We start from the raw sequence: 27,445 nt of genomic DNA, 5'->3' as shown, positions 1-27,445 counted from the left end.
GTGGTTTTACTCCTCAGAACCCCCTCCTGCGCCCAGGCCCCTTTCCTAAGAGGACCCCGAGATAGGCTTTGACCCTCCCCTGTGTCCCAGCTTCCCAAAGACTTATGGGGACTGGGAGGGGCATGGTTCCACTGGGAAGCAGAGGACTCAGGCCCAGGGATGTTGGGTCCTCAAACATATACATGTACCTCTAGGAGTGACTTCAACACCACAGTACCTATTTGATAAATATGCGTTGAATAGTTATCCCTGCCCTCCAGGTGCTTACAGTCTATTCAGATTACAAGATACGTACCAAATGTGAGATGAGGGTCTGGGATAACTTTCCTCTAGTCATGAATGAAGGATACAGAAATGGAAAAGGGAGACAACCATCTCCCTGGCATGGTCTCGGTGCTGGTCAGGCTGCTTGGCACCAGGGTAGGAGCAGGGTAGAGATATTTTAGAACCTCTAAAAGGCAACCTGCCATATTATGTTTACAGTTAAGTGGCTTAGAGCATGAAATGTGATGAGATCGGGTTCTACCACTTAATGCCTTGCGATCTTGGGCAAATAAAAGCTCTGTGCCTCAGTTTCCCAAAGAGTAAAATGGAGGTTTAATAGCACCTGCCTTGTAGAATTGATGTGAGGATTAAATGTGATAAAAGTATTTGGCATATAGTGAATGCTCAATAAATGGTAGTCACTATTAGCTTTTTAAAAAAATATCTTTTTGTTATTTGACAGAGAGATACAGCGAGCAAGGAAACACAAACATGGGGAGTGGGAGAGGGAGAAGCAGGCTTCCCGCTGAGGAGGAAGCAGAATAGCAGGGAGGAGGGGCAGGGGCTCAATTGATCCCAGGACCGTAGGATCATGACCCGAGCTGAAGGCACTTGCTTAATGACTGAACCAGCCAGGCACCCTACTATTAGCTTTCAAAATGCCTCATGCTTCCATGTCTCAGGCCCATCACCATTAAAGAGGTGTAACCATGTTCCTGAAAGGTGGATAATGTTTGAGGTGCTCTCTCCAACTTGAGGCTTTAGGAGTAACTAAATGCCCTTGGAAGAGGGCAAAGGATATGCATGGTTTTGTGTGTGTGTGTCTGGTTTCTCCCTGGGCTATGAGAGATTCCTGCTTTCAGATGATACTCTAAATTAACATAGTACCCCCAAATCTACTTATTCTTGCTCTTAAACTGTACTAAAAGCCTCCATCCAAAGGGATGACTTTGATCTTAGGGTAAAACATTCTGAAAACATTATGCAGTCATTTAATATTTTTTCCCATCCCACTCAACTCTTCCAAAAAAAGGGTTAACATTTCAAATAAGCTTTATTATGGGGTGACAGATTGAAGGTTCTTAAGTAGAGATAGAGGTGAGAAGAATGGCGCTTCATCCCCGCAATGGATTGTTGAGGGAAGTGGTGAGAGTGCAAGGAATCATCAGCTGGAGTGGCCTTGGCCCCCCACTTCAGCACCTACACAGTGCCTGGCACATAGTGGGCACTCAATAAATACGTCAGCCATTTGTGGGTGGTGGGTGTGATGGGTGATAAGAGGCTTCCTTTGGATACAATATACAGGAAAGAACATCTTACATCTTCTATGTCTGCAGTTACTGGTTCCAGTTTAGAGGTACATCCCTAGTTCCACTCTACCCTTGGGTAGCCCCTCACCCTTATGCCCTGGGAGAAGGGCTAGGCCCTCGTCATTCCAGCATCCCAAACCCTTTTTCCAGGGCTGCAGCTTCTCCACGTGGGAGACAGAGTGGGCATACACTCATCTGGGGAAGGACAGCATACTCATGACCCCTCACTTTTGGGGCTCCGGGATCTTAAAATCTGGAGTCTTTCCAGACTGTCCCAGAATGGGTGCCCATTTTTAGAATCCGTCCCTGCCATGTAGCGTCCTACTTTTGACCCTCGCCTTCCGCGCTTAAAGCTATTACTTGGTGGGTTGGGGGACCCCAGGCAACTTGAGGGGATGCCCGCTCCGGAGACGGCGTAAGACAAGGAGGCGGAATGGGAGTGTTGGAGGTGGGGCCGCAGGGCCCTAGGGTCACCCAATCACAGGGCCAGTCATCAGCCGAGGACCCACCCCCGCTTCCGGAAGCGACCCCGGATCTTCCTTGCACTATTGCGGGGTTGGGCCGAGGCGCGCGCATGCCCGCAGAAAACCTACGGGCTCCGGGGCGCAGGCCTCCTCCAGCTCCTCCTTTCGAAAGACCCTGGCAATGCGAGTAGGCTCCGCCCCCGCGTGCCGCCCATTCTACGGACAAAGTCTGGGCCTGCAGATACGCTCCGCCCCCGTGCGGGCTGGCCCCGGCCGACAGAGTACGGCAGCGCGACGGAGCCCCGCCCCCGCGCGGGGGCAGGCTGCCGGACGCTGTCCGCGAGCGGGGGAAGGGGCTCGCCCCGCGGCCCGGCGTGGTTTTGTGACGCGCCTCCAGTGACCCCGCCCCCTCCAGCAGCGTCAGCAGATCCCAGTGATTGCGCTGTCGGGCGATGTCCCCGGGCGCTAGCCCAGCCTGGTCCCGCAGTCCTCGGGCCGCTCCCAGTCCAAGCAGCAGCTGGGCCACTTCTACCGCCCCTTCTCGGGCCGCGAGGAACAGCGGCGTCTGCTCCTGTGCCAGAGGAAATCGCCAGGGGGCGAGGTCAGGGAGGGCCACGCCCACAGAGTGGTCCTTCCGGACTCCACCCACTTGGGCACCGGCTCTAACCCCCTTCAGGTCGGGTGGCGTTCCCGCGCTTTCCGCCTCTCCCACGCCCTGTTTTGCTTTGTTTTAGTAGAGCCCGCTCCTGGTCTAACCCTGCTGTCCTGGGCGTCTTTGTCGGCTCCGGCCTGGAGAAGGGAGCGGGCGGCCCGGGCGTTGTTCACGGCGGCGGCCCAGTGCAGCGCGGTTTTTCCTAGGGGACGACGTGGGTGGTTGTTACTCCGAGGCTGGGAAACAGACGCCTGGGTTCCTGTTTCCCACGGATTCTGGTTTTGGGGGAAGGACTTATTTGGGCCCGCGGGGGTTACCTCAAAGGCGGAAGCGTTACCCGGGTGACCGCCGGCCGGCAGGAAGCCCTGCTTCTCTTAACGTCACCGGCGCGTGGGAGGGACAATGGGGCATTGTTCTGGGCTAGTTGGGGCCGGGAGACCTACCCCCACTGGACCTCTTCCCCTTCTCACAGACACTCCTTCCTCAGCCTAGTTTCCAGTGGCCTAGGGCAGTGTGGGTATGTTGTTGAGGATGGCAGGGGTAGAATTCCATACTGACGCCGCACCTGAGATTTACCACCCTGAGGGCTAGGTGGGAGGGGATCCCCCCTCTGCAGTTGGGCTCTCTGCTGCTTCCTTTTTTTGCATCTTATCTCACACTCCATCTGTGCCACTTCTCCACAGCACAACACCAACCTCTCCAGATCCGTACCCCATTTATCTCTGGCCCCCACATCTGCTTGGGCAGCAATCAGTTCTTCAACCAGGTCCTCCACCGCCAGCCTGGCGGCCAGCATCAGGGCTGTGGTCCCATCCTCTGTCCGTGCATCCACTGCAGTCTGTCTGCTGCGGAGCAGGAGCTGGGGGTCCAGAGAGGGCCAGTGACTCCTGTATGTCCTGGACTGCTCCCTCAGGCCCCTCACACTCTTAACCAGCTCCCAATCCATATTTGGCCACCTGTTGTTTCTCTTTCAGACCCCCAATCTCACATCACCTTCCTCTCTGCCACACCCTAGGGGATGATTTTGCCTTGCCCCTTGTTCCCTTTAGCGACCCCAGTGTGCACTGACCTGGCAAACCTCCCGAGCATCAGCAGCCACAGCAGTATGCAGAGGGGTGCGCCCTGCTCGGTCTGGTTGGTTGGGGTTGGCTCCAGCCTCAAGGAGGCGGCGGGCAGCAGTTGGCCGGGAGAATCGGGCAGCCAGGTGCAGGGGCGTCTCCCCAGTGCCCACAGTGTGAGCCTGGGGACAGGCCCCTCCACCTAACAGGGGTTCCCAGGGCTCAGGGCTTCCCAACCATGCCCCCTGGAAGGTCCTGGACTCCACTTCCCCACAGCAAACTGCCGACATCAGGGGTGTTACCCCGTCTGTGGGTGGGAGACATGAAGAACGGGAGACAAGTCAGTCAAAAGGACGTGACTGGGGGAGGAGGAGAACATGGCGTTTCAGGGAGAATCATAGCCTGAGGTGTCAGGAAGCCCAGCTCTGACTCTTGATTTTGTGTGTCTTTAGTCAAATGACTTTTTAACTTTTTTTCTGTGCTTCAGTTTCCTTATTTGTAAAAGGAGCCGGTGTGCCTTAATTCTTAGACATTCCAGGCAGTGGTTATCAAACTTGAGTCTGGATCAGACTTACCTGGAGGGCTGGTTAAAATACACAGTCCCTAGTATCTCAGATTTCTGAGTCAGTAGCTCTGAAGTGGAGCCTGAGAATTCGTATTTCTAACAATTGCCCTGATGATGCCTGATTCTTCTGTTCCGGGACCACACTTTAAGAATCACTATTCTAAGGCACTAACTCTAAAGTTAGTTTTCTCAGTTCTAATATCAAAAGGCTTTCTGATTCTAAAAGAGTCAACAGGAGTTTTCCTTTTCTTGGTCTGGGTTGACTCACATACCAGGTCCACGTGTGTCCACATCAGGGACATCCATCTCTGATTCCTGGGGAGGAGTCAGCATGGCTGACTGGGGGAGCTCCTGACAGTCACTGCTCGGAGGCCAGAGCTGGCACTTGGAGGGTGAGGCCGTTTCTTCAGCCTTGGGGATCAGAACAAGGATCAGTGAAGGAAGGCTGACTATTCCCTTCAGCTCTGCCATTACCTCCGACCATTCCTGCCCCAGTACTATCACGTGGCCCACCTCCTCTCCTTCCTCGGGGCCTGAGCACATCACAACTCCATCCTCATCAACTTCTGCCTCTGGCTTCAGTGCCCTGGAAGGGGGTGTTTGGGTAGAGGACCTTCAGGGTCCCCAGGACTTCCAGCAGCCTCCCCCCACCCCGTCATCAAATTCTGATCATAAATGTCTCCACAGGAAAGGGTCACCTCCGTGAGCCCCTTTCCTCCTCACTCTTACTTGAGGCCAATGCTGTCTTCACCCAGGGGAGGCCGGCGTCTGCGGTGAGCTGGCTGAGTTCGAGGCCTTCGAATGAAGCCAGGGGGCAGCCAGAGGGCCCCATGCTCTCGGCGCCGCCTCCGGATGAGCTGAAGGACCAGAAGAGCCCCAAGGGCCAGGAGAAGCAGCCCGGCCACTGGTGAACACAGCACAGGCCAGGGAAGCTGGTTGGTGGGTGGTGCTGGTGGGGGAGAGACGGTCACAAAAAGAGACCATTTCTCGTGAGGCTGGGTACTAACCGTGAGACCTCTGGGCAAGTGCAGTAACATCTTTCATCAGTTTCCTCTCACAAAGCGGGAATCATAATAGTACCTGCCTCATGGTGGTTTTGGGAGGATTAAATGAGTTGATACTATAAAGCCCTTAGAGCAAGGCCTGGCCTGTAGTAAGTGCTGTATGGGCTATGATTCTTTCCTGTACTGTTAGCTGTTTGACAGAGGGATGATTGACCAGATGATAAAGGTTAGGATAAAGTACTTAGGGAAATGAGAAAGGAGACTGAAGAGCAAAGGGGCCATGAGGAGATCCAGTTAGAGAATGAGAGGTTCAGAAGGGTCAGGCTCTCCACCTACCATCTGTGGACCCTGCAATCCTGTGTCATTTGGCCTCCATTGCTGGAAGTGGGTCGGGAGCATGTCAGGGGAGATGAGGGGGTCACCTACCTGTGCCAGCACGAGGATGGGCAGCCAGTAGGGGGCCCGGCAGCAGGTGCTCCAGGGCCCCCACTGCTGCCATGGCGGCGAGGAAGCGGAGCAGGAGCCCAGGATCCCAGGGACAGCGGGATGCAGGGTGGTCAGGGCCACAGCGGGACAAATCCACACCCATCACCACCACAAACCTGTAGGGGAGGTGCCCCAGAGACCCCTGTGTTGGTCACTGGCTCCCTTCCCTCCACCCACTAAAAAGCTGGTGTCTGGCACACTGCCACCCCGGCCCCGCCTTCTTACCCAGTGCTGAGAGAGTCTGTCTCCTTGCCCACAGGCTGTGTGTGAAGGGTTGCTCTCTCCTGATGGGAGATATCCGGGGTTCCTCCCAGCTCCTCTTCGGCCTGGGGCCCAGGATAGGGGTACACCATGTCCTTGCCATCACTATCCTTCCTTACCCAGAGCCCCACTCTCAGAGTCAGGGATAGCACCCGGGCCAGGGCAAGCAGCTGCTGGTCCAGGGCTGGGGGGCTCAGCACCACCAGCAGGGCCAGGGAGGGCCCCCATTCTGAATCCCCATCTTTAGGCCTGCAGTCACCTCCATCCCAGCCACATTCTGCAGTGTTGCAGCCTTTCTCGCAGTGCCCATTGTGGAAGTGATCGTGGCAGTACTGGTCATAGGCTGGACTGTGGGGTGAGGAGAGGGGGACTCAGGATCCCCAAAGAAACCCGACCCCCTTTTTCATTCCAGAGAGATGCCTGATATTCCACTGCCTCTAGGGTACTGATTGCTAAGTGGGGAGAGCTCTGGAGCAATGGGCTTAGTTAGGTCCTGGGTGGCAGGTAGTCCAGACCCTCTAATGTCTTTTACACCCTGGTCTCCTAAGACTGTCCCCTCTCCCTACCCTCCCAAGCTCTCCTGTCTCCCTGAAGGAGAGTCTGAGGCCCTTTTCTCTCAGGGGTGCTGGTTGCTAGGGTAGATACTTCATGGCAACGGGGCATAGAGAAAGAGGCTTGAGGCCAGAGGTCCCACAACTCTGAGAGGAGGCCAGACAGAGGCAGTGCCCTCCTTCCCGGTCCCCATGTTAAATATTGATGCTGCCCTACTCCCCTGGGCTGGAGCCCAGTGTCTTCTACCCCCTACTTAGCAACTGTTATTAGGGTGGAAACTCCCCGGAGCTTGAGGCTGTAGTCACACTGCAACCCAGAGGCATCTATGTCCTTCCTCCTGCCTCACTCTGCCCTCCCCCACACCTCACCCCCAAGTCAGGGTTTCAGGCTCACGTGCAGGCCGGAGGAGTCTCACAGTCGTAGCCATCAAACAAACACTCAGCAGAGTCACACTGCGGGTGGCACTGCCCATCCCGGAAGAGAAGCCAACACCGGGAGTGGGACGGACAGCCCTTCCAGGGGTCCGGGACCCCCAGAGAGCAGTCTCCGCCATCCCAATTTCCTCCAGGGCCGCTGCAGCCAGCGTCACAGGCCCCATCTCCACCTCTGCCCTCGCATCCCTTTGCTCCAGGCCTCTGACACCGGGGCCCCGGGGAGCTGGGAGGGCAGGAGCATCGGAAGCCTGGGGCTCCGAGTCCAGGGATCTCTGAGCAACTGCCATTGTGTAGGCATGGAGAAGGAGGGCCACAGCCACGAGGAGCCGGAGGGGTCAGGCAGTCAGGGCCCCCATAGCCACTGAGGCAGGCACAGCGGGGTGGGAAGCCAGGCTTGGGGGAGGGCAGACACAGGCCACCGTGGTGACAATGATGAAGGCCACAGGAGGGGGCTCTGTGGCTGCAGGTGGGGCCCTCAAAACCCTGTGGAGAGGAGAGAGATATTGGGGGGGGGGGCTTTTAATATTCTTTCAACCCACCCCCCACCGACAAGCAGACTCTCAGTGGGTCTTATAGTCTCATATCTGGAAGGGGCCTCAGAGAACATCAAGTTCATTTTATAGATGTTGAAACCATTGTCCATGGTACTTTCACACAATGACATATTGCACAGTGCTGAAAATGGATGAACCACAGCTGTGTGCAACAACCTAGGAGACTAACCACCTAGAGAGTGGCAGTAATCAATATCTTCATCCTTGTACATAGGGTTATATACTTTTCCTTCTCTGGAAGGGGAATGGGATCGAGGAAGACATAAGCACATGTGAGTTATCATTTATCGGTTTATGGGTGTTACGTTATAAGAATACAAAGAAAGCCGTGCACAAATCAATGATGTTAGTGTATCATGAACCAAGGCTTACGATTAACCTGATTTCATGCATCTGAAGTCCATAAACACACACACACACACACACACACACAGGTAAAGGAACTTATCCAAGGTCTTACCCAGCTTGACTTTGGGGTCTTGTCTTAGGCAGTGCCTGTGATTTCTGAAAATTCCATTCAGAATTTTCTACCACCTGATCCTGCCTTTCCCCCTGAACTGGTTCTGAATCACTTACCACTGTAACATGGGCTAGCTTTCACCAGTAATATACCTCTAGTGTTCCCTGGGCTCCCCTCTAGGATCCCAGTTCAGGCATTCTCACCTTGCATCAGCGTTGGGGGCAACAGAGAAGACAGCTTTGTGGTCACTCACCTGGGGGCAGTGGCAGGTGAAACCCAGGGGTGGTCCTACTATAGTCTCACAGGACCCTCCATGGGAGCAGGGCTGGCTCTGACAGGGGTCTGTCTCCACTTCACACCACTGGCCTGTGATGGGGTGGGATCAGATGTCACACCCTACTTCTGTCACTGCCTCTTCCCTAGCTCATTCCTGGGAATAAACCCAGCCCTACCTGCTCAGGCAGGGGAATCCTGGGCATAGTCTCTAGGGTGTGGTGTGGAGGCAGGGGGATGGACACAATGACTAGATTGCCTTGTGGGTGGGGATTGGGAGCTCAGCTGTGCCCCAGGTGTGCCTGCACATACCCTCCCAGGCCTCACCCGTGTATCCAGGCAGACACTGGCAGTAGAAGGCATTGGCCAGAGAGTGGCAGGCTGCTGTGCCTGTGGGGTGGCAGGGCCGGTCCAGACACTCGTCTACGTCCCCCTCACAGCGCAGCCCCACAAAGCCTGGAGGGCAGGTGCAGTAGAAGCCTCCAGCTTTGGGGGTGCAGGTCCCATGGTTGTGACAGGGCTGGGATTGACAAGCGTTGGATTCCTTCGAGCAGTTCTGTCCACTGTAGCCTGGGGCACACTGTGGGCAAAGAGGGTCAGACAGGGAAGCAGTCATCCTGCCCATCCCAGCGCTACAGGGGACGCAGCTCAAGATCGTCTGCCCAGCCTTCTCCCCACCTTCCAGTTCAAAGCATCATTCAGTTCACCGTCAATCACAGCCCTATGTAGCCCAGCCCTTCTGTCTCAACTCCATGACACACCGTTGTTCAGTGGCTTGCAACTTAGCCCCTCCAGCAGTCCCAAAGCATCTTAGGATCCATTGCCACTAAACAATAGGTCCATTTTTGGTAAGACCTCCTTCCCCCACCACACCTCCACCAGGCTCTGTCATGCTTTATCATTTTTTTAAAAAAGATTTTATTTCTTTGTTTGACAGAAACAGCCAGAGAGGGAACACAAGCAGAGGGAGTGGGGGATGGAGAAGCAGCCCCCATACCTGGCCCCCTACCCCCCCCCCACCCCCTCCAGGGCAAGCAGGGAGTCCAGTGCAGGGCTCAATCCCAGGAACCTGGGATCGTGACCTGGGTTGAAGGTAGACGCTTAATTAACGCTTAATGACTCAGCCACCCAGGCGCCCCTTTGTTGATTAATTTGTAAGCATTTACTGAGTGCCGACTTTGTGCCAGGCATTGTTTTAGGCACTAGGAATGTGAAGAGAATTAGAACTCCTCCCCACTTCTGTGAAGTTCTCATTCAACCAGAGGAGAGAGACAGCATTTATTACATGGTTTCTATACATAACCTCACAAAACTCTCCCCCAAACCCTGCAGATGTGTTATCTCATTTGATTCTCACTTTACAGAAAAGGCAACTGATTCCTGGAAATGCTGAGTGACTTGCACACGTCACACTACTAACTGGTGGCAGAGCTGGGCTTCAGTGCGAGTCTGTGATGTCCTAACCAGTGCCCTTAAGCATTTGGGGCTTGTTTCATGCCATTCTGCTAGTGGGAGCAGGGTCATTGATGAGGTTCTGTACCATGGGCTGAGTTCTTGCAAGAGCAAGGAGAGCACGTAAGGCTTCCGAAAGGTGGAGAAAGAAGGAGTTAAAGAGAATCTGGGGAGTGGCCAGAGGGTTGAGAGAAGCAAGTGAGTGGGGTGTTTTGGGGATGTCTGAGGGAAGGAGTCTCAGGAAAGGGGACGTAAAGCTGAGTCATGGGGGCAGGGCTGTTCACTACTAATTAGTACATTGCTTTCAAGTGTGTTTGAAAATGTTCATAATAAAAAATTAAATAAAAAAGTCAAAGAAAATGTTTAGGGGATCTACATCATGTCTTTTATTCAAAGTCAGGGTTCTTTTTTTTTTTTTTTTTTAAAGACTTTATCTATTTATTTGACAGAGATGACACAGCGAGAGAGGGAACACAAGCAGGGGGAGTGGGAGAGGGAGGAACAGACCCTCTGCCAAGCAGGGAGCCCGATGCAGGGCTTGATCCCAGGACCCTGAGACCATGACCTAAGCCTGAAGGCAGATACCTAACGACTGAGCCACCCAGGTTCCCCTCTATTTTTTTTTTTTTTTTTGGTGTGTGTGTGTGTGTGTGTGTGTGTGTGTGTGTGTGTGTGTGACAGAAGGAGAGGGAGAGAATCTTAGGCAGGTTCCACACCCAGCCTGGAGCCCAATGCAGGGCTGGATTTTATGACTCTGAGATCATGACCTGTGCTGAAATCAAGAGTCAGATGCCTAACCGACTGAGTCACCCAGGCGCCCCTAAAGCTGGGAGTTCGGAGTACATCATCAGGCTGCTCCGACTTGAATCCCAGCTTTGCCTCTGCTGCTCAGTGACTGGAACCACCAAAGAGAGGCCCAAACCCAGTCTGGAGAGAAGTTAGGGAAATTTTCTGAGGAAGGCACCTCTTGGGCACCATCAGTGGAAGAGGGGTGGGGAAGAGCATGGAAGAGCCAGTAAACGGGGTGTGCAGGGAAGCCAGCAGCTGCTGGAGCAGAGAGCAGGAGGGTGGGGGTGGGGTGAGATGAGACCCAGGAGGCAGGCCGGTCACCAGGGCCTCAGACTTCACTGTCGAAGAGGTGGGCAGCCACTGAAGGGGTTTAAGTGGGGGAGTGACAGCCAGCTTAACATTTTCAACAGAGCACCTGGTGGTGGAGTAAAGGCTGAGCCTCTAGGGCAGGGACAAGGAGCTCCAGGTGCCCTCGTAGCCTGCAGCAGAGGCCTGGACGGAGGCAGCGGGACAGAGGGTGAAGGAGGAAGGCCAGAGTTGATAAAGATTTAGGAGGCAAAAGGACATGATTTGGGGGTAGGTTGGCTGTGTGGGGTAAAGAAAGGAAAAGCAGATGAATGCATTAGTGCCCTGCCCAGTGGCTTTCCCCACGTGCAGCCCACCCTTGTCTCCCCTCCCCATTCTCCTCTAGGCCTGCTCACCTGGCAGAGATAGCCGCTGGGCTGGGCTATGCAGGTGGCCCCATGCTGGCAGGGCCTGGACTCACATGGGTCCACCCTGTCCTGGCATATGCTGCCTTGGAATCCGGGAGGGCAGCGGCAGAAGTAGGAGGAGCCTCTGTCGAGGCAGACGCCTCCATTCTGGCACAGGGAAGACACTTCTGTGCCTGAGGAGAGAGGCAAACAGGGATGGATGTAGCTAAGTGGGGTGGGAAGTTTCTCAGGGGCCCCAGACCTAGAGCAGAGAGGCTCTTGGGGATCACTGACGTTCCTGGGGTGGGGGGGAGGCCACTTGGAGCCTGAGGAATCAGTAACTTCTGGTGCTGAAAAGGTTATAACATCAAGATCCCCCTCCTGCCTGTTGTGCCAGAATGGGGAGAGATACCTCCTGTTAAGCTTTTTAGATCATTATAAGCAACTGTATTCTTAGTTTAAAACAAGTCTCAAGGAAGAAAGAACTCAAAGGAAACTTTGGGAGGGAGGTTAACTAATGGGCTAAGTCTGTCCCCTGAATTTGCATCCTCTGATGTTCCCTCACTGTGATTCCCATCCTTTAAGCCCACAGAAGGCTCCTGTTTGAGTTCTGCTCATAGTAAGCTTCATTTGAATGAGGGGTGTGTTCTTTTACAAGGGGGTTGACGTAACATCCAAGAGAGTGGGAAGCAGCCGTTGAGTTGAGTGAAGTGAATGTGGTCCACTCTAGGTGAGCTATGATCGGTAATGACAGAGTTGGGTTGCTTCGCAGTGAGCTATGTCCCAGGGGTTGTGTTAAGCTGGAGTCTTGTTGGCTGGACAGGCTGGCTCAACAGGTTGAGTTGTGTTGAGCATGGGGATAGAAGCTGAGTGGTGGTAGGCTGCCCCAAGGGCGGAGTTGTAGCATCAGTAATAGTGTTTGGTCTGTGTTACTTTGACTCTCAGTTGGTTGTTTTGGACAAATGTTGTATGTGGATGCCATCAGGGATCAGGTAGAGGGGGACACCCTTACCCTCTTCATCTGCTCCCCCTTGGTCCTTGGGTCAGTACCTTGGCTCAGAGCGGCCTTCTGACAGGACAGTGGCAGGTTGCAGAGAGGGCCGGTCCATCCTTGGAGACACAAGCACTGGAAGGAGGACCCAGTCTGGAGGCAGTGGGAATTGTGTGGACAGGGCTTCTGGGCACATAAGTCTATCAGAGTCTGAGGTTTGGGAGGGAGCATGAGTCAGGACAGAATATCATGTGTTTAGACCCAGAGAAGGTTTTCAGCTAGCTCCTCAAAATCCTTACTTCTCAAACTCTCTCTCTCCTGGATGGTCTGGGGCCCGGTGATAGCCCCCCTCCCACCCTGGTTTCCTCTGATACCCACATCCCAGAGCATCCCTGGCATCAGAAATCCTTTCATTCTTTCTATTCCATGCAAACCTCACTCCACTCCCAGATTCCAGACCCCCTTTCCTGTGGATGCCTCTCCCCAGCTCCCTGCTCTGTCTTCTAGTCCCAGAGACCCTTCCACCAGAGCCCTCCAGCCACCACCCTCAGCAATGTGGCTCAGCACCACTCACCTGGCAGCTGCCTCCTGTGTAGCCAGGGGAGCAGAGGCAGTGGGGACCCTGGGGGCCATCTTGGCAGGTTGCCCTGTTCCTACAGGGGCTGGGAACAGGACGGACACAGGACACAGTGGGAGGAAGTCCGGGTAATCAAAGGGGAGGGAGTGTGGGACGTGACGGTGAGATGGGGAACCAGAAAGGGAAGCAGAGTGAAAGGATCTGCGATATGGAATGTGAGGCAGCCTGGAGCCCCAGAGGAGATGGAGAGGAAGGGTGGGAAGGCTGAGGGGGCCCCCTCCCTTCCTCTTGGGGGTCTTTGCTCACTTGTCTGCGCAGCTGGGACTGGTCCTTTCCTCACAATGTGGACCCTGGAAGCCCACAGCACAGAGGCAGGAGAAGGTGCCGGGCCTGTTCACACAGGTACCCCCATTGAGGCACGGAGCTGGAGAGAGGAGGCTGTGAGGGTTTGGGTTCCTTGCCTGTAACCTGGCCTGTGGCCTTAGTCACACCACACACAGGATACACACGCTCTCCCTCCTGTCCCCATCAAAACAGCACCCCATCATGGCACCCAGTTAATTTGTTTTCATATGGAACACACCCACCCTGACCGGTTCCTCCATCCTCTTGTGGCCCAGCTGGAGGATGCGGTGGGCACTCACCAGAGGCACAGTGGTCAGTGCTGGTCTGGCAATGCGGCCCAGTGTGGCTCAGAGGGCAGGTGCAGGAATAGCCCCCGGGCCTGGGGCTACAGGAGCCACCATTGAGGCAGGGCCCTGAATGACAAGCTGTCACCTCCTCACTGCAGGTAGGCCCTGAGGGAAGTGAGTGGGGTCTGAGAAAGGGAATCCTCTTCTCTCTTGTCTTCCTCCACTCCCCTCCCCTTCCTTTTCCTCATCTCCATCCCTATTTTCTCCCATCCAACCTTTGTCTTTTCTTACTGCCTCTTGCACATCACCTGTGTTCCCTGCAGCCCATGCCCCGTTCTCCTGGGTGGTGACCCAGACCCAGGTCTTGGGACATGTCTTTACTGGCCTTGCCCTTGATTAGAGGGTGGCCAGCCCAGAATGTCTGTGGCTTAGGGAGGGCCTCACCTGTGTAGCCTGGGGGGCAGGTACAGTTGTAGCCAGAGGGCTGGGGCTGACAGGTCCCCCCATGGGCACATGGCATGGACATGCAGCCCCCTAGCTCTGCTTCACATTCTGGTCCTGTCCAGCCCACGTCACACACACACGAGGATCTGGTCATGGAAAGAAAAGGGAGGGTTTTCTTCTTCTGGTGTTTTTCACTTCATCCCCTCCCTCAACGGTCAAACCCCTAGGACCTCTTCTTTTTTTTGTCCTGAGACTCTGGCCCCTTTCTTCAGTGGCTCTGCTCTCAGCATTGTCCCCCTTCCATACTATACATTTCTCCTATAACTGTTTATAGTCTCTCTTTCCTTATTAGATGGAAAGCTCCATGAGAGCAGAAGTGTTGGGGCGCCTGGGTGGCTCAGTCGGTTAAGCATCGCCTTCCGCTTGGGTCATAATCCCAGGGTTCTGAGATCGAACCCCGCATCGGGTTCCCTGCCTAGGAGCCTGCTCAGCAGCTCAGGGTTAGGAAGCCTGCTTCTCCCTCTCCCTCTGCTGCTCTCTGCTTGTGCTCTCTCTCTCTGTCAAATAAATAAATAAAAATCTTAAAAAAAAAAAATAGAACAGACACATTATCTCTTTTGTTCTGTGCGGTTTCCCCAGTCCCTAGAAAAGTACCCACACATAGTAGATGCTCAGTATTTGTGTAATGTATGATGAATTGGCCCTGGGATCTAATGCTTTTCTTTCTGCTCCGACCCCCTAGCCTTTGGTTCCCCCCATGATTTATGACCTCTGCCCCCATGGAACATCACTCACTAGTCGTGCCCTCAAATTGGCAATGAGCTCAGCACTTTGCCATCTCCTTCCTCTTCTCTCTCGGTCATTTCCCGCAGGCTCCCTGCTCACTGGCTGTGCTCTGCCCTCGCTGAGGACAGGGGGATGGCGCAGGGAGGCCTGGAAGATTACCTGTGGCAGTGCCCATGGTGGCAGGTGCAGTTGTCCTCAATGGGGGCACAGCCGGGACTCCCGTCGGGGCACAGGCAGTGGGCCTTGTCCTCCCGATCCTGGCACTTTCTTGTGGACTGGCACAGGTTGGGGACACACAGGGGAACCTCACAGACATGACCTGCAGTGGGGAGATGGGTCAGGGAGAAAACAGAGTCCCTCCATGTCCTCGATGGGGCCAAAGCCACTTCTTACAACTTATGACTTGCTCACACCCCATGAAGCTGTCCATCAGTGGCTCCCTGTTGTTTCAGGATACAGTCTAACTTCTTCAGAATGACACACAGGGCCCTGCGTGACACGATTTTCCTATAACTGCTGAGCTCCTCAGTTTTCCCTCCTTTGCATGCACCTTTGTACATGCAGTTACCTGCAGCTAAAATATGCAAGCACTCTATCATGACAAACTCCTACTCATTCTTCAAAATTCGGCTCAGCCATCACCTCCTCCATGAAGCCCTCTTAACTCTAGTCTGGTTGGCTGGTCCTTTGTGCTCCTATAGAATCCTGTGCAGTCCTCTCCCAGAGCACCTTTGGGCCCTAACCAACAAAACTTCTTGGTCTCTCTGCTCTAGATTTAAAGCCAGTTGAGGAGAGCAACTCTCTTATCGCGCTTGTGTCTGTGTCTGGCAGAGGAGACACTTAATATGTTTTTGCTAAATAAACCAATGAATGGCTTCCTGTGGAACCCTAATCACACATGATTCATAATTGGGCCCAGCATGTGCCCTAAGGATGACACCTGCTATCAGCCCCAGGTTGTGCAGTTGTGCAGGTTGCGCATGGAATAACTCCAAGGGCTCCCCATCTCTTTCTCTTTTCACATCCCAGCCCTTGAATGCCCAGTTGTGACCTCTGCCCCACCCCAAATGGGCTCAGCTCTCCTGCCAGTCCTTTCTTTTTTTTTTTTTTAAAAGATTATTTATTTATTTATTTGAGAGACAGAGATCACAAGTAGGCAGAGAGGCAGGCAGAGAGAGAGAGAGAGGAGGAAGCAGGCTCTCTGCTGAGCAGAGAGCCTGACATGGGGCTCGATCCCAGGACCCTGAGACCATGACCTGAGCCGAAGGCAGAGGCCTAACCCACTGAGCCACCCAGGCGCCCCCTGCCAGTCCTTTCTAATGCCTTCCTGGCTGACCTGTGAAGCCAGAGGGGCAGAGGCAAAAGAAGGCTCCGGGGAGATCCACGCAGCTGGTCCCAGCGGGGCATGGGCCACTCAGGCACTCGTCCACCTCTGCCTCACAGCGTGGACCTTCAAAGCCTGTGGCACAGCAGGAGGGTAAGGAACCTGCCCAGAAGTCTGTCCTTTGCCCCACTCTCCCCTCCAGTGTTTGAGCCCTGGTTTACCTGGGAGACACTCGCAATGGAAGGATCCGGGCTGGTCCTGGCACTGCCCCCCATTGGCACAGGGAGAGCTCCCACACTCATTGATGTCCTCCTCACACCGGGACCCAGTGAATCCTAGTGGGGCAAGGAGTGAGTGTGGAGAGATGGCAAAGGTTGTCTTATGCTTTTCTTTTCTTTCCCTCCCTCCCTTCCTTCCTCCTTCCTCCCTCCCTTCTTTCCTTCCTTCCTTCCTTCCCTTTTAGTGATTTTCTCTAGATTCACTAGGCAGTTTGTTACAAATATTTCTGACTGAGCTGTACAGGTATGATTTCATGGATTTAAATAAGAAATTTAGGTGGCGCCTGGGTGGCTCAGTGGATTAAAGCCTCTGCCTTCGGCTCAGGTCATGATCCTAGGGTCCTGGGATCGAGCCCCGCATCGGGCTCCCTGCTCAGCGGGGAGCCTGCTTCCCTTCCTCTCTCTCTCTGCCTGCCTCTCTGCCTACTTGTGATCTCTGTCTGTCAAATAAATAAATAAAATCTTTAAGAAGAAAAAAAAAAGAAATTTAGAGTTAATACTTAGAGTCTTCTTTTTACATATATAGAAATAACATTGCTACAAATGGCAATGGAAAGGTTCTTGTCTCAGACAGCTTGGTCTGGGGGTTCGTCTACATGTTTCATTATATAACGAGGCACCAATTTGGGGGCTTCTCAAATACTGATTTGAGTTTGAGAACATAACAGAGAGTAACTTGGTAAGTTCATTCTTCATATAAATAAGCCATAACTGGATATTTGTATCAAGGCTAAAAATACATTGTGTGAAAAGCATAAATGCAAGTCCTGACCCTTCCCCTCACCAGGAAAGGTGAACCTGGAGGGCTTCCCAGAGAAGACACCTGGGCATGTGGAGATGACAAGGGAATGATGCTCAGCCACCCGCTATCTGTGTGACTTTAGGCAAGCTACTTGAACTCTCTAGGTTCAGGTTTCCTCCTCTGTAAAAGGGGAATAATGGAACATACCTCATGGTGTCATTGAAAGGATTAAATGAGGAATGTCTGAAAAGTACACAGCCAAGTGCCTGGCCTGGAGTAAATATTCAAAACATCCATCGTCATCAGAGTAGGGAACAGAGCGGTCTGACGAAGCTGGAAGAGGGCAATGTTCCCTGCGTCCAGGGTGAGCGGTGCCAGGACCAGCCCCGGATCCCCACAAGCAGGGAGAGCACACGGAGGACTCTGGAGGAGGGCTAGAAAGGGTAGTTTGGGTGATTTGGCAGGACAGAGATGAAGATGGGTGAGTATACAGGGAAGACCTGGGGAACGTGAAAGAGAGTTTGGGGGGCAGAGGAGCTGGAGAAATGGGGGCCTCCTTGGCCAGGCCAGAGTGAGCTTCAAGAGGCTTGGGGTGATCGCAGGGCCTGCACTGTGGTTCAGGGTGGGGCAGAGGGCTGGAGTGGGATCGGCACTCACCGGGCAGGCATTCACACCGGAAGCCGTTGAGCAGGTCGTGGCAGTTGGCCTGGTTCAGGCACGGAGCAGAGGCACACTCGTCTGTCTCTACCTCACAGAGCTGCCCTTCTAAGCCTGAGGACATGGAGGTGTGGTGCGGGATGAGGCTCAGCCAGGTCAGCCCCACCTGGGTGGCTCACCCCTTCTGCCCAGAAGGCCCGGGTTCTAGAACCAGCATGTGTCCCCATCAGGCAGCCCCTCCCAGAGTATGCTCTGCCTGCGGGCTGGGGAGATGAGCCTGCGGTCCTGCTGCTCTGCTGTGTAGCTCTGCCCCCTCCAGATGAGAAAGCTCAGGGAGCGGGGCACCTGCTGGGACCTGTGGGGGCAGCAAGAAGTTACCTATTGGGGCCACTCTTTGCACAGAAGGTGGGCTCATCCGGCTGGACTAATGAGCCTGGAGGTTCTCAAGGTACAAGTGAGACAAATGGACATCTACTTAGAGGTGCATCAAGCCTCTTGTTCTACCCAAGTGGGCCTCTGTGCCAGGGAGACCAGGAATCCCCAAGGTGGGCATTTGAAGGGCATTTGGGGAGTTTGTTGGTCCCATATTTGTCCTGTATCTTTGCGTTTCTCCTGGTATCCACAGTCTCACCCTGAACTGAAACTGGATGGGCCTCCAGTCCTCAGCTGCCTCCCACTTCTTGCCTGGGGAGTCTGCTTCTGAAGATCCTCGGCATCTATCCCTGTCCCTTGGACTCCTGGACGGTTTTCTCCGCTTTTGACCTTGGATGCTGCTCCACTGAGAAAGGCTGTTTTGTGTAGTGGTTAAATCTACAGAAGCCCTGAGTTTGAATCCCAGCCCTGCCACTTATTAGCTGGACAACAATTAGAGGTTAAGTGTAACCTCTCTGTGCCTCAGTGTCTTCATTTATAAAATGGGCACAGCAACAATACTGACCTCATAGGATTGTTGCAAAGATGACAAAAGGCGTGAAAGATGCTCAGGTGGTTCCTGGCATGAAGTAAGCTAGTATTTTTCTGGTTTCATTCAGCTTCCTGGTATTGGCTCTATGTCCCTGGGGAGAATTTTCTCCCCCTCAGAACTAGCTTGCAGGTAGGTACAGCCCTGTGGCACTTTTTTTTTCTGTTGTACCAAATCCAAGCACACAGGCCCTTTGGTATTTAAAGGGCCTCTACAAGGGAGAGTTTCTGCGATTAGGAGGAAAATTCTGAGTTAGCATGAGCAGAGGCTGCTGTTCTGCTCTTTCTTGAGCAGCTTCTGTGTACAGTGGACCAGGCTGTGCACTTTACAATGACTATGAAATGAATGCTCTCCCCTCGCCCAGACTTGAGTGGTGTATAAGTTCGCTATCATCTGTGGCAGCCCTTCTCCTAGAAGCCTCAGGTATCCCAGAGCTTTTATCTGGGGTGGGGAGATGAGAAGCATTCGTTGGTAACTGAGTCTAGCTGGCCTGGGGCCATTTGTATTCTGCAGGAGTCATGCCTGGGGGTTCAGAATTAGTCCCCTGATCCTCTACCCAAGACCCCATGCATCTTGTACCTGGTGGGCAGAGACAGTGGAAGGTGGCGAGCAGGTCCAGGCAGGTGCTGCCGGGATGGCAGGGCTGGGACAGGCACTCGTTGTGATCAGCCTCGCAGCGGGAGCCCGTGTAGCCAGGGGGACAGAGGCAGTCAAAGGAGCCAGGGGTGTTGAGGCAAGAGCCGCCGTGTTCGCAGGGACTGGGGCCTTGCTGGGCTGGGAGGAGAGAAGAGTCAGGAATCTGCAGGGGCCTGGGATGGAAGGGCAAGGAGGCCAGACTGCCAGAGAAGGCATGAGGGCCTGTTTAGGGAAAGAGCCAGTGTCTTTAAGGCTCAGAAGGACTAAATGGGGTCTGGAGGGCTGAGCATTGGTGAGAAGACTATGTAGGGAAGAGATGCCAAATCTGGGCAAAATCAGGAAAAAAGAGATGATTGTATTTTTCACAATTTGCAGAGGCTGCTTGGAGGCTCAGAGAGGATCTGATGTGGGCGGGGGTGCCTTACCCATCTGACACTCATCCAGATCCTGATGGCAGGTGGGCCCTGAGTAGCCGGGCTGACAGAGGCAGAGTGTGGAGCCTGTCAGGGGATTGGTGCTGCACTGGGCTTCCCCGTGGCACGGCTGGCTCAGGCACATGTCCTCCATGTGGCACAGGAGTCCTGGAGGGCAGGGTGGCTGTGAGGCTCTCCGGGGCCGCTCAAAGCCCCCAGCTGCCCTTTTGTGCCTCTCACTTGCCGTCTCTACCGCCCCCTCCCTGGGCCCGCTGTCACACCTGTGCGTCCGGGTGGGCAGAGGCAGGAGAAGGAGCCCACGCGGTCAATGCAGGTGGATCCTGGGGCACAGGTGGCAGCAATACAGTCATCTAGGTTCTCTTCACAGCCTGTGCCTCCCCAGCCGCTCACACACACGCAGTGGAAGCTGCCAGCCGAGTTCTGGCAGGTACCCCCATTTCTGCAGCGAGGGGGACCAGGAGCTTCACATTCGTCCACATCTTCAGAACAATCCCAACCTGCAGGGTCGGGTGGGAAGGGGACAAAAGCTGGGGCTGGGAGCCCTGCGAAGAGGCCAGGGGCTGACCACCGGGGTCGCAGTGCCGTGAACTTGGTTTACATGACTCACCTGTCCAGGCCTCTGGGCAGAGGCAGCTGTAGGTGCCCAGTCCATCCTGGCAAGTGCCCCCATTCTGACACTGGTGGCTAGCACAGTCATCTCGGTTCTCCTCACAGCCTGGGCCTGTAAAACCTGACAGGGTCATGAGATTAGCTGAGGGAAGGTGCGCTCCTTACTCAGGGAGAGGGGCTGCGGGTTAGGACACACCTTGGGGGCAGAGGCAGAGATGGAAGGTAGAGTCTCTCCCTGGAAACAGCTGACAGGTGCCCCCATTGGAACAGCCGCTAGAGGGGCAGGGTCCTGGCTGAAGGTCACAGTGTGGATCCTCTTGCCCAGTGGGGCAGAGACACCAGAAAGATCCCAGCGTGTTATGGCAGGAACTGCCCTTGGGGCAGGGTCCCGGGTCCAGGAAACACTCGTTGATATCATGTTGGCAGGCATGGCCCTCGAAGCCGGGTGGGCAGAGACACTGGATCTGGGGGTGTGTGGCCAGACACACCCCTCCGTTGATGCAGGGGTTGGCCGAGCAGAAGTCCTGAAGCTGACACTGCTCACCTGAGCCAGAGGACAGAGAGGGCTGTCGGTAGCACTACACAAATCCCAGCTCATCTGAGAGAACGCAGCTCTCAGGCTGGCTTCTCTCTGTGGCTGATTTTCATGTTTCTTTCCCTTTCCTCCCATAGCCGCTTTGCCCTGCTCCACCACCCCTTGCCATTCTGGAAAATATGACATGTAGTTGTTGGTGGGAGTATGGCCGATTGGCCCTGCCTGAGAAACTGGGTCACCTTTCCTTGGTGGGGAGGTGAGAACTCCCAGGAGACTTAGCATTTTCTGCCCCCACCGCCTCCCCGCTGGCTGTGTGCCCTCGGGCAGTTCTCTGGCCTCTCTCCTCTGGATTCCCTAATCTTTGGGTGGGCACAGTGTTCCAGATGATAAGGAGACGCCCCCCTCAGCCGCTGGCGCAGGGGCAATGGCCAGGGGGTGGGTGGCACTGAGCTAAGTCAGCCCCTCCTGAGCATGGCCCCCGTCCTCTTCTCAACAACTGTATGTGGACATCAGTAGACAACCAAGGACACAGAGAGCTAGTTCAAGGCACATGCTTCCTTGGTGGTTGGGCTGAGAACGGCTGCCCAGAGCCCCTGCTTGGAGCGTGGGCCTGGCAAGTTAACACTGATGGTGCTTGTCACACAGCCTGGCCTCTCACCCCCAATTCCTCAGAATTACCTGGGCAGTTAAAAAATCTCCATGCCTGGACCCACTCCTGACCCACTAAATCAGCCTCTCTGGGATGTTTAGGGGCTGAGCGTGGCCAAGTGTGAGAAGCCTGGTTTCTAGTCCACCTCTCACAGTGCACTTTCCTACCCCTGTGGCCTCCACTGCCCTGTCCAGTCATCCAGTCCCCTCCATCCTCGTAGGTCAGAGGGGTCTTCCTCTCCAGGGGCTCTCCGCTGTTCTGCACTTCCGACTGCTTCCTCAGGCTAGCACACCCTGCCCCCCGGGGTCCCTCACCTTATCCCAGGGCTGCACCCCTCTCCCCAGGATGGACGTCCATTCCTCTCTCTGGGCCAGATCCCTTCCACCAGCATATTTTTCCAGGCGCTATCACGGGCTCCCACTTCTCAGAAGAGAGGCCATTCAGATGTCCATCAGGCAGAATCCTGGAGGTTCCCCTTTCCCCCACCTTGTGCTGGGCAAGAACCCTCTAGCTGCTGGGTGGAGGGGCCAGGAGAAGGGTTAGGGTGGTACACTAAGAGGGCTATGGCAGTAGCCATTCACTGACTGGTTTGGAAATATTTCAACATTTTAACCATTGGTACCGCTGGGCTGGTGAAGGTCAGTGTCTGGTAAACGGTCAGCAAGAGTAGCTTCTTGATTCTCACAGGCTCTGTCTTCAGAAGGGCTCCCTGTCGCTCAGACTCCCATTCTATCTTTCCCAGTCCCTGCTCCTGCCTGTCCCCTCTCCCTCACTCCTGCAGTGCTCACCTGTCCATCCAGGCAGGCAGAAGCACTGTGGGCGGCCTGAGGCCTGGATGTGGCAGCGGCCCATTTTGGAACAGAAGGAAGAACAGGGGTCCTTGAGTTGGGCCTGGCACCTCTGGCCAGTGAAGCCAGAGAGACAGGTGCAGGAGAAGCTGGGGGCCAAGGGAGAGGGAAGACTGTGGGAGCCTGGGAGGGTGGGAAGCAGGGCTTGGCAGCTGCCCCCATTCTGGCAGAGCTGGGCATCGAGGCAGGGATCAGGAAACTGGCAGGTCTCACCCAGGAAGCCAGGGGCACATCTGAGTGGGGACGGGGGGAGAGAAGAAGACTCATGTCACTGGGCCCTCTTTGCCTTCTCTGCCACCTCCCTCCTTTGCTTTCCTTTCCCTTCAGAGCCTTCACCACCTCCCTTTCTCCTTCCTTCCCAGCCCTCCCTCCACTCTGCGCCGTGCCCCCCACCCCACCCCCAGTTTCCCTCTCCCAAGGAGGCACACTCACTGGCAGGTCCCTTGTCCCTGAGATAGGTTCAGGCAGGTGCCTCCGTTGGCACAGGGCTCTGGGGAGTCCCCACACTGCAGCACTAGGGATGGAGATGAGGATGGCTTGGGACTGGGGAGATTTGTGCTCCCTGTTTCCTCCTCCCGCTGCTTTGGAGGGACCTACCTGTGCCAGCTCCACACAAGTGCCCGCGACCACCATCCGCTCCGTTCCTGGTCCCCACATGGTGCTCCTGCCCCAGCCCCTCCCGCCCTGCCCCTCCCAACCCCAGGCCTCTAGATTCTTTCAGCTCTTAATCCCGCCCCCTTTCCTGTTTATTCTCCAGCCTCCCAAGTCCAGCCTCAGGCTCCATCCCTGGGAAGCAGGACAGCAGGCTCAGGAGGGGGGCCCAAGGGACTCCAGGAAGGTGAATGGCTGAGACGTTGAAGGGATTTCCTCCCGGAAGGGCCCAGTATTGAGCCATCCAGGGGGTGGGGACAGCTGGACCGGGAAAGGGACTTGGTCAGCCCTTGACCTTCCCGTGTCTCCATCTCCTGCTTTCTTGTCGCAGCCTCCCCTTAGCAGGTGGTCCGTTTTTTTCCCCTCTTCACCTCCTAAATGCGATTGTGAGGGCCTGCTGTCTCCCAGCTCCAAGGCCAGCTAGGTTTTCCCTGGGGGCAGGCACCTTCCCACCCATTCCCTTGATAGTCACCATCTCTGTGACTTCTGCAACTCCGGGGCAGAGTCCTCCCTCCCTGTGTGAAACTCTCCTCCATTCAGTGTCCCCTCAAAGCACGGGGCTTAGCCCTCTGCCTCTTAAGGAAGATGGGTCCCCTCACTTCCCCTGCCCCATGCCTCACCTCTGGTCTTGACGACTGAGTGACACAGCAACAGCAGCAGCAGTGAAGGCGGCTGCATTCCAGAGCACCAGCCCAGACCCTGAGCCCCTTGCCGCCCTCTGAGGCAAGGACCCTGAGAGCCCTCACTGTGGCCGGAGCCACCTCCTCTGCTCCCACGGCCCCTTCCTCCTCCTCTGCCTGCTGCAAGCCTCGCGTCTGAGCTGTTTCCTGAGTCACACAATGTCCTGGACACCCTAGTGATGGGAGGGGGAGGGGGAGGAACATTAAGGAGGATGAGGGAGGGGCATTCTGTCCCTGACAACCCCTGGGGAGAGGGGGTAGTGGGACTGTGTGGCTGGAGGGCAGGTGATAGGAGGGGAACACTGGGCTGGGGGTGGTGCTGGGACTGAACCTTATTGTGTGGTCTCCCCTTTCTAGAGATGAGAATGGCAAGGTGGCTGCCCTTTGCCTTGGGAGGGTCAGGACCGGGAAACAGAGGTGTTGAGGTGCTGGGACATCTCTTCCAGGTCCATATCCGTGCTGCTTGGACAATCTGCAACTTTCCATAAGTTGAAACCACTAACCTTGGTGGAGGGAACCCAAGGCACTTTCTTGTCCTTACCTTGGCCCTTGCTGGGGACTTAGTTTTCTCCTTTTGGGGAATAGGCAAGATACTGGGCTGGTTCTGGGGGAAATCTTAGCCTGCCTTTGTTAGAGAAATTGGAAGAACATCATCAACGATAAATGAACGTTGTTTATACTAAAATCTGCAGTCTGGATTATCCGCAACAAACACTACATTTGGGTAGCTTCCCCTTCCCTCCCTCTACCACAGAGATCCCTGGGATACAAGGAATGCCATTTTTTTCTTTTAAGATTTTATTTATTTATTTTGAGAGAGAGTGAGTGTGGGGGGGTAGGGGCAGAGGGAAAGGGAGAGAGAGAATATGCAAGACTCTGAGATGAGTGTGGAGCCCCATGTGGGGTTTAATCTCACGACTCTGAGATCATTACCTGAGCCAAGATCAAGAGTCATACACTCAACTGACTGAGCCACCCAAGCACCCCAGGAATGCCAGATTTTGAATTCAAAATTGTAGGAAATAAAATGACAAAAGAAAATTCATTGCCTTGACTCATCCTACCTTTGTGAGTCAACCCAGGACAGCTTTGGGGTCAGCCACACACTGAGTTCCTTTAGTAGCATTGAGAACGGAGAGTCTGGGTGACAGGAGGTTTCATCCACAGCCATGCACAGCCCCCAGCACTGGGGTGCCCAAGGCTGCAGCCTGGTGTGCCCAGAGTACCTTCTTCTTAAAAACCTTTTTATTTAGAAATTATTTAAAGCTCACAGAGAAAGGGCAAGAATATACTTCTCAAAATTATATTATTCTCAGAATTATATTACTTTTTCTGAAAATTATATTCTCAGAAAAACTCAGAATCACCCATCAACATCATGACTACAGTCACTTAACTTATTTCTCTGAATATGGGATTTTTTTTTTCTGAGCCATTTGAGAGTAAACTGTACCCAAGGTATTTCTTTACTCATAAACACATGGATGTGAGTATCTTAAGAACAAGAACATGTTTTACATAACCACAATACAACTATCAAAATCAGGAAACTTAAATTGACACAATGCTACAATCTACTGTCCATTTCCCAAACTTGCCAATTGCCTCATAATGTCCTCAGTAATGAATTTTTTTTCTTGGTTCAGGATCATGTCTTACATTTAGTTGTCATCTCCTTTCTGCATCCTTTAATATGGGCACAATTCAGGGCTCCTGGGTGGCTCAGTGGGTTAAGCCTCTGCCTTCGGCTCGGGTCATGGTCTCAGGGTTCTGGGATCGAGCCCCGCATCAGGCTCTCTGCTCAGTGGCAAGCCTGCTTCCCCTCCTCTCTCTGCCTGCCTCTCTGCCTACTTGTGATCTCTCTATCAAATAAATAAATAAATAAATAAATAAATAAATAAATAAATAAAATATGGGCACAATTTCTTGCCTTTCATCATAAACATTTTGAAGAAGACAGGTCAGTTATTTTGTAGACTATTCCTAAATTTAGGTATGTCTGTTGTTTCTTCAGTTTACATACTTGTGGCCAGGAATACCACGGGAGTGATGCTGTGTCCTCAGTGCAGCCCACTGGAAGACACATGGGCTAACATCAGTATTTTTTTTTTTTTTAAAGATTTTATTTATTTATTTGACAGATAGAGATCACAAGCAGGCAGAGGGACAGGCAGAGAGAGAGAGGAGGAAGCAGGCTCCCCGCTGAGCAGAGAGCCCGATGCGGGGCTCGATGCCAGGACCCTGGGATCATGACTGGAGCTGAAGGCCGAGGCTTTAACCCACTGAGCCACCCAGGCGCCCCTGGGCTAACATCAGTCTTAATGGTCGGCCAGTATCCCACTGTTTGATGACCCCTAGTTCACTGAAACCACTTTACCGGTGTGGGAGCATTTAGGTGGATCTCAAACCTTAAAAATCTTATATGCTAAAAAAAATATTATATGCTGCAATAAAGACTCTTGAACATATTTGCATGGTTGTCTAAATTATTTCCTTAGGCTAAATTCCTGGAAGTGAAACCACTGATTCAAAGGGTCAAAGGATAGACTTATTTCACAAGATTTTGGTATCTAAGTGTTACCGAGCCAGTCTCCAGAAAGCAGACAGGACGGCACGTGGACAAGTAGTGTCTACACATGCCCTTAGTGTTTCCAGCCCTGGGGATCCAAATACTTACCACTCTGCCAGGCGAAATGGTGTCTCATTGTTATTTTAAATTGCGCTTTGTTGCAGGGCTAAAATTGTTTTCTTCTGTTGAGTGACTATTCTTGTTTTTTCATGAGTTTCCTGTCCACCTTTCTGTCCTATTCATGTCATTGTCACTTTCCTATCATCTTTTTAAATTGGTGGCAGTGTGGGGATGGAGTCCTGGGCAGAAAAAACGTAGTGTGAAAAGTCCCTGCTTTTGCCACCTTCTGGTTTGCTGACTGGTGGGCAGGGGTGGGATTTGGTGTTTGTGAGAAGGGGAAGGAAAATAAGGACTCTAGGTTCCTCATGGGACTATGGAGACCTGAGTGGGAAAAAATGAAACTCTCCATTTCTTCCATGTTCCTGATCCTACCCTTTTTGTGAGAAAGGAGGCTGGGGGACTGGGCTGCAGCTTGAGAGAAGAGGAAATGGTAACAGGGACAGGGATAGTGGAAGGGGAAGTAGGGGGCAAGACAGGGCAGAGCCTGACTTTAAAGACAGTGTTTAGCAAGGTGCATGGCCCACTTCTTGCCTTATCCCTGCCTAAGGAAGGTAGTATGCACCTGCTCAAGGTATTATGAGCTGTGCTTGGGTCCCAGACACTCTCCTGGCCTCTAGGATCTTATGGGCCAGAATAGGATTGATGCTTCCTTAAGAGCTTGTTTCTCCATCCCAGAAGACGAAGAAAGTTCTTTCTGGTATAAAATGACCTCATTCCTTACAACAGTCCATCAAATAGAGGTTTGTTTTACAAACTGACTTTTCTTACATCGTATATCTCAGAAGAGGATAAGCTTGCCAGTCATTTGCACTTTAGTCCTACAGACTTTTGGCCTTAAGAGGATCCATCTCCAAGCTGGGCCTTGATAATGGGACCAAACACAGGAGAGACAATAGTTCACGGTAGATGTAGAAATACACAAGTGTCCCACCCTGAGAGGTTACTTGTGAATATATAGTTCAGGAGACTTGGAGCTGCTCTTGTTCCCTCAGTCTCCCCTCTGCTTCCCTGCTGGTGACGTCTCATGTCCCCAGCTTCTTACCACTATAGCG

General features: G+C 53.7%; 1 protein-coding gene across 2 annotated transcripts; it reads right to left on the bottom strand.

Moving 5' to 3' along the window:
- Positions 1-1,271: 1,271 nt before the first annotated feature.
- NOTCH4 (notch receptor 4) lies at positions 1,272-23,822 on the bottom strand. Of its 2 annotated transcripts, none has more exons than XM_046005789.1 (30): positions 23,645-23,822; positions 22,806-22,887; positions 22,314-22,606; positions 20,538-20,885; positions 20,340-20,462; positions 19,993-20,229; positions 19,724-19,879; positions 19,242-19,436; positions 17,702-17,815; positions 16,246-16,359; positions 16,037-16,159; positions 14,860-15,019; positions 13,915-14,060; positions 13,483-13,635; positions 13,145-13,262; positions 12,836-12,923; positions 12,321-12,471; positions 11,280-11,464; positions 8,665-8,917; positions 8,318-8,430; positions 7,010-7,533; positions 6,029-6,412; positions 5,744-5,919; positions 5,043-5,217; positions 4,827-4,899; positions 4,586-4,724; positions 3,760-4,055; positions 3,402-3,549; positions 2,795-2,892; positions 1,272-2,609 (listed from the first exon to the last, which is right to left on the bottom strand). In XM_046005789.1, the coding sequence occupies exons 1-30, from the start codon at positions 23,700-23,702 to the stop codon at positions 1,896-1,898; spliced, it is 5,937 nt and encodes a 1,978-aa protein (XP_045861745.1). In that variant the 5' UTR covers positions 23,703-23,822; the 3' UTR covers positions 1,272-1,895. The 2 variants fall into 2 exon arrangements, with proteins under 2 accessions (XP_045861745.1, XP_045861744.1); XM_046005788.1 differs by having other exon boundaries at positions 1,273-2,609; positions 5,043-5,262.
- Between the last annotated feature and the right edge of the window lie 3,623 nt (positions 23,823-27,445).

The sequence above is a fragment of the Meles meles genome, chromosome 5, assembly GCF_922984935.1.
Source record: "Meles meles chromosome 5, mMelMel3.1 paternal haplotype, whole genome shotgun sequence".
NCBI classification, from domain to species: Eukaryota; Metazoa; Chordata; class Mammalia; order Carnivora; family Mustelidae; genus Meles; species Meles meles.
Note: the sequence above shows the minus strand (reverse complement) of the source record. Positions and strands in the feature narration are given on the sequence as shown.